Source organism: Bombyx mori, chromosome 22, assembly GCF_030269925.1.
Source record: "Bombyx mori chromosome 22, ASM3026992v2".
NCBI classification, from domain to species: Eukaryota; Metazoa; Arthropoda; class Insecta; order Lepidoptera; family Bombycidae; genus Bombyx; species Bombyx mori.
Genome location: NC_085128.1, coordinates 6,524,599 through 6,530,598, shown reverse-complemented (window position 1 = coordinate 6,530,598; position 6,000 = coordinate 6,524,599). Strand labels below are relative to the sequence as shown.

General features: G+C 37.2%; 1 protein-coding gene across 1 annotated transcript; it reads right to left on the bottom strand.

The window, feature by feature from the left end:
* CPR83 (cuticular protein RR-2 motif 83) lies at positions 1–995 on the bottom strand. The gene is given in 4 exon segments (NM_001043373.1): positions 1–284; positions 374–540; positions 618–872; positions 953–995. Coding segments are annotated over 4 exon segments (594 nt in total). The 5' UTR covers positions 965–995; the 3' UTR covers positions 1–124.
* Positions 996–6,000: the final 5,005 nt, after the last annotated feature.

Below are 6,000 nucleotides of genomic sequence, written 5' to 3'. Positions count from 1 at the left end.
AATATTCAGCAGCTGATATTTATTTACATTTGAGTATTAGTTTCATCATCATTATTTACACATAAATAACACATTCATCAGTCATCCGTCACGATCATATCAAACATAAATCGATGCTAGTTGTTTAGTAATGATGGAGACCATGGTGTCCATGGGCCAAGGAAGCATAGCCGACGTGAGCGAGGGGAGCCGCGTGGACAATGGGGGCGGCGTGTACAACGGGGGCAGCGTGTACGACGGGGGCGGGGTGGTGTCCGGGGGTCTTGTGGACAACGGCGTTGAAACTGTAAAAAAGCGGATTTTAAAAAATAAATCTTTGTTAATATAATTGTTAGTAGATACATTTTACAAATATTGAACTTATGAAACTTACCCATGATGGTCATCAGCGGTGTAGTCTACTTTACGTACGGAACCATCAGGCTCAACGAGGGAGTAGCTACCATGTACGGCACCACCATCGCGGCTCTCGTGCTGGCTCTTGTGGTCACCAGTGTGAGGGTCAGCCACGGAGTAAGCATAGTCGTATTTGGGGTGAGCCTGGACAAACATTAAACATTAATAAGGTTGACAGATGAACTTATTGAAATCAAATTTTTTAAAGATTGGGGACTTACATAGGTGTCGTGGCCATGAGCGTAGCCAAGAGAAGCGGCGTGGACGATGGGGGCAGCGTGGACTACAGGGGCGGCGTGGATGAGTGGAGCTGCATGGACAATGGGTGCGGCATAATGAGCAGGGGCGTAATGAGCCGAGGCATAGTGTGCCGGGGCATCATGACGGACGATGCTCTGGGACGAAACTGCCGCAGCGTGGTGGTATGGCAGAAGACCAGCGTTGGCGGCGGCCAACACGGCGCTAAGGACGAACACCTAAAACACAAAAAAATATGGTAAAATTTAATAAAAAAAAATTAATCAAACTTTTAAATTACTTGTGCACTGCTTCTTACTTTGGTGAACATTTTGCACTAGATAAACAGAACAGTGACTGATACTATTATCGGTCTGGAGTGTGTCTTTTATATGAAAAGCGAACTAAGCCGCTGTCCTGTTGCTGGTGGGGACTGCGGTCAGTTCAGTTCCGTAACTTTGACACCGCGAGGTCGCAACTCGCATACCTACCCATGTTAATAATTATTATTCACAGGCAATCGCCCTCCCGCACCGAACACACACGCCCGTACATAAAACTATTGTGATTATTATCTTGAATTATTAATCTATAATGTACGATCGATTGTTACTCGTGAATTGTATTATTGCAAAATTTTTATCTTAGTGATTTGGCCAAATCAAAACCTGTAATGTGGTCGATCGATTAATTTTAGCCACTCGATTTCAAGTAAACGAAATTTCAAAATTAAAATGATTAGCTTTTATGTTTGTGTCACAAACTAATTATAAGAAAATAAAATTTGGTATCTGTTAATCATCGACCAATCTATGTTGGAAGTATGCCTATTAAAAAGTATCATTAGCTGTAATATTTAAAGGTAATGGGATGTATAAATTATAACAAACAAAAATGTAGTAAGTATAGATATTTTTAATTTTCAAATAAATTTCCAATTAAATGCCTTAGTGATATTTTCCATTCTATTCAATAATTAGTTATGATGCTGGTATTATCATAATTACATTTCTGTCTGATATAGGTATTTTATGTTCATAGTACCTATGCGTACGTATTAGATTTAATTTTCCAAAAAATTGCTTTTCTAAGTTTTAATGTCTGCTTCAAATAGTAGGACCGGCTGTTTCAACCAAATTCAGACTATAATTTGATTCTTGGGCCAGGCTTGTATATAGAACATTTAATCAAATAACCATTTTGATTTAATGTGAAAAGTCTCTAGAAGTCTACAGAAATAGCTTTTTTATTAATCAGTCGAACAAAAACAACTCGGTAACTCAAAGTATTGAAAAAGATACTCGACTAAATAGTAAGTGCTAGAGTACTTACAAGTAATGAATTGACGTCGATAGCGACTAGATCTGTTGTGATGGGCAGATGAGTGTACGATGCATCGGGTGTTAAACGGTTACCGAAATCCATTGACAATACAATGTAAAAGGTGCCATACGACTTGAGATATTAAGCTGAATTTCAATTTATTCGAAAAACCGCTAATTTATCCTTCAGACTGGAACTCATGATTGTTTAGCGGCAGAAATGTAAAATGTACACTGACGCTGGAATTGGCTGCACAAGCTCGTTCTAGTAAGGAACTATATAGCTGTTTCTCAATTATGTTTACATCCAAAGAAAAAAAAAAAGACATTTGAAGTTTTGAATTGTCATATTATTACTTGGTTTTGTTAGCGCAATTTTTTATTATAATGGGTTCCCGATAATTCACAACTGTTAGATGTTGTTATAATCTTTAACAGATTATTATGAGAGTTTAAAATAATTCACGGGAACTATTTAGCTTCTGTTGCTTTTAAAATAGTAAATTGCTCTCTAAATACTTTTATTTCTGAAGGGTGTATAGTAAAAAAAAGGGTTCCAACAATGATGGTCAAGTTAAAATAGATAACCTTTTTATGTAAATTAAATTCAAATTTGTTATTACATATTCACTCAAATTTATGACACTTATAGCTGTGTTTTCATTATGTTATTTAGACATAATTAAACGCGGCCGCTAAAATTAACTTGTTAAAAATACCTTGTCAAATAAACAGACGTGATTACGTTACTATTAATACGCATTTGTGATTGCTACATCGCAATATCAAATTTACTATACCACATAGCGGTCACTTACTAGTACAGAGCTGTAGGATTTAATTTCCTATTCCATGATCGTAACGAGATCACAGAAAGTTGATATTGCAAATTTAGTATAATAGCACGAAATTGAATAAAACACAAAGTTTAGTTAATAGTTAATATATTTTTAGTTTGTTTTTGTTTTAGTAACGCTCCGAAAACGCTGACCGCGTGTCCGTACGCTAAAATTAAATAAGCTTTACGCAAGAGCATCTACATACCAATGTTAATTAAAACATTAACGCCAACATTAAAAAGACAATGAGGCCGGTTCTCCATAACTTGTGTCGTCACAACTTTATCATTGTTTGTTTGATCCGTTTTGATTGGGGTATAAAATTCCGGAATCCATATTGAAATAGATTATTCAAAGTATTTGAAAGGGCCTCACGACCGTTGCATATCGAATTAATTGTTTGGTTAAAACACAATAAGTAAAAGGCCCGCGGGTTGTCCCTCGGACCAGAAAGGCATGGCATGCAGTGGGTGGCTGTCGTGAGCCCGTATCTTTATCGTCACGGAAGCGAAATACGTATTTCATGATAATTATTGGCAAGGCTATACGCAAAAATAAGTAGAATCGATCGAAAGGAACAATTTAAGTTCGATAGTTCAGAGGTTAGTCACCTGCAAATTGTCTGACCGTGACTCGAAAATAGCTATTAATAATAATCTAAGCCTTTTGTCGTCGACTTACGGCCAAGACAGCTGTTGATATGAATGTGTAACATTTAACAGGATATAATATAAGTAGGTAGTAATTAAAAAGTCCGATATTTTTATGACGTTAATTAGTTGACGTTATTGACTTGAATGAATTTATACGTTGATAGTTATATTGTATGTGTCTATCAACCTTGAGTTACACTACAATAAATCGGTTCTTTACATTAGATTTGGTTAGAAACAATATAATAGAAGAGCGTTTGGTTAGATTTCTATTGAATAATGTTAATTAATTTAAGAAAAATGTATGGCTGTAACATTTATTACTTAATAACCACTTTTAAAATAAAGTTATAATATTCAGCCTAGTGGAACTATCTTATCTAATTTTATAATTTATGATGATTTCGACTGTCATATTGATTTTACAAATGGAATAATGATAAACGATGAAAAATGTTTGCCCATTATAGAGCATTATGGACACACAAGAATATTTTATCCACAGATATTATCTATCGCTGATGCCTATTAGAAACAAAGCAAATTTTGATATTTTATGATAACTTGTATTACCACGTCCGACGTAGCCGTGCCATTGTTTCGCGGACCTTAAGGAAATTGGCCGATTCCATAACAACAACTATATTGCATTTTTGGGGTAGTTTGTAAGAAAAGAGCAGAAGAGAAGTGACTTATTATTGGTGCAACGTTCGACTTTGGTCTAAAAAGCACGATAATATCATGATTTGGTCATATTAATTTTATACTAGATGCTATTTCTATGTAGATACCTGCTTAATATGTTTTATTCTTGAAAGTTTATAGCAATAAGTGAAAAAACATACTAGAAAAACTGGTGGTAGGACCTCTTGTGAGTCCGCACGGATAGGTACCACCACCCCGCCTATTTCTGCCGTGAAGCAGTAATGCGTTTCGGTTTGAAGGGTAGGGCAGTCATTGTAACTATACTGAGACCTTAGAACTTATAACTCAAAGCTGGTGGCGCATTTACGTTGTAGATGTCTATGGGCTACAGTAACCACTTAACACTAAGTTGGCTGTGAGCTCGTCCACCCATCTAAGTAATAAAAATAAAGCCTAATAATAGATTCCATTATCTGCGTTAGTAGCTAAAGTCTAAGCAAAAACAAGTAAAGTAATGTCCTTTCATAGTCCAGTTATTTTATTACCGAAATAATGTATTAAAACTAGATATTCAGAGTAATATTTAAATATAACAAATTTAGTATTGCTAAATTCGTAATGAGACATGTTGCCACAAAATAATCGTTGGTACCGGCTATTTAATATGACTATATAATAATATGTAATTGATTTTTGTTAGTGACAGCTGTGCTCTTGAAATAGTGGGTCGCAATAAATATTCAACGCCACAAATTGCTTTCAACTTACAAGTACTAACCCATACTTTGCAAGGAAATCAATACTGATAGGGAAATTTTGTAATGTACGAGCCAGTTCTGTTTTTGAAACCCTAGATTGGTGTCGAGCTTAGTTCATACGAAACACTAAAACTATATAATACAATATTTATTTATAGTCCAATATTTGTACCAGTTTATGTCTGGTAAGTTTATTGTTTGGTTTAGACATGCATTTTTAGGGATAGGTAGGAAGTTTTATTTTATTCTTTTATTGCTTAGATGAGTGGACGAGTGCATAGCCCACCTGGTGTGAAGTGGTTATTGGAGCCCATAAACATCTACGACGTAAATGCGCCACTCACCTTGAGATATAAGTTCTAAGGTCTCAAGTATAGTTACGACGGCTGCCCCGAGTAAAAATGAAATTAGATTTTTTTGATAAAAAAAATAATTTAAAGTCTATCGCCGAACCACCGCTGCACGGTGTCCGCACCACAACGCTGAACCACCGCCGCACCACCGCCATTTGGCGGAAAATTCCGCCGCACGCTTCAAAAGAAATCTCCCAGCACCGCCGCACCACAGCCGAAGCATAGCCGAACGTTTCGAATTTTTTACGTTTATACATTTAATAAACACTGGACGTAAAAAACGTTTACATTCACACACACACATATGTATGTATATGAGAATGATATGTCACTGCTGCAGTGCAGCGGTGGTGCGGCGGTAGTGCAGCGAACCCACTCTTATTAAACAGTCGCGGCTATGGTGCGGCGGTGCTTCGGCGATTAAAATGCCGTGCAGCGGTGTTTCGGCGGTAGAGCAGCGAACCCACTTTTACGTAAGCAGTCGCGGCTATGGTGCGGCGGTGCTTCGGCGACCATAAAAAAATTCAAATCGTCACAGTCATAGTGCGGCGGCGCTTCGGCGATTAAAATGCCGTGCGGCGGTGCTTCGGCGGTGATTCGGCTAAATTCTGTTTTTACTCGGGGCCCCACTCTTCAAACCGAAACGAATTACTACTTCACGGCAGAAATAGGCAGGGTGGTGGTACCTACCCGCGCGGACTCACAATAGGTCCTACCACCAGTAAATAAGTACCAGTTTATGTCTGGTAATTTTATTGTTTGATTTAGACATGCATGTTTAGGGATAGGTACATAGT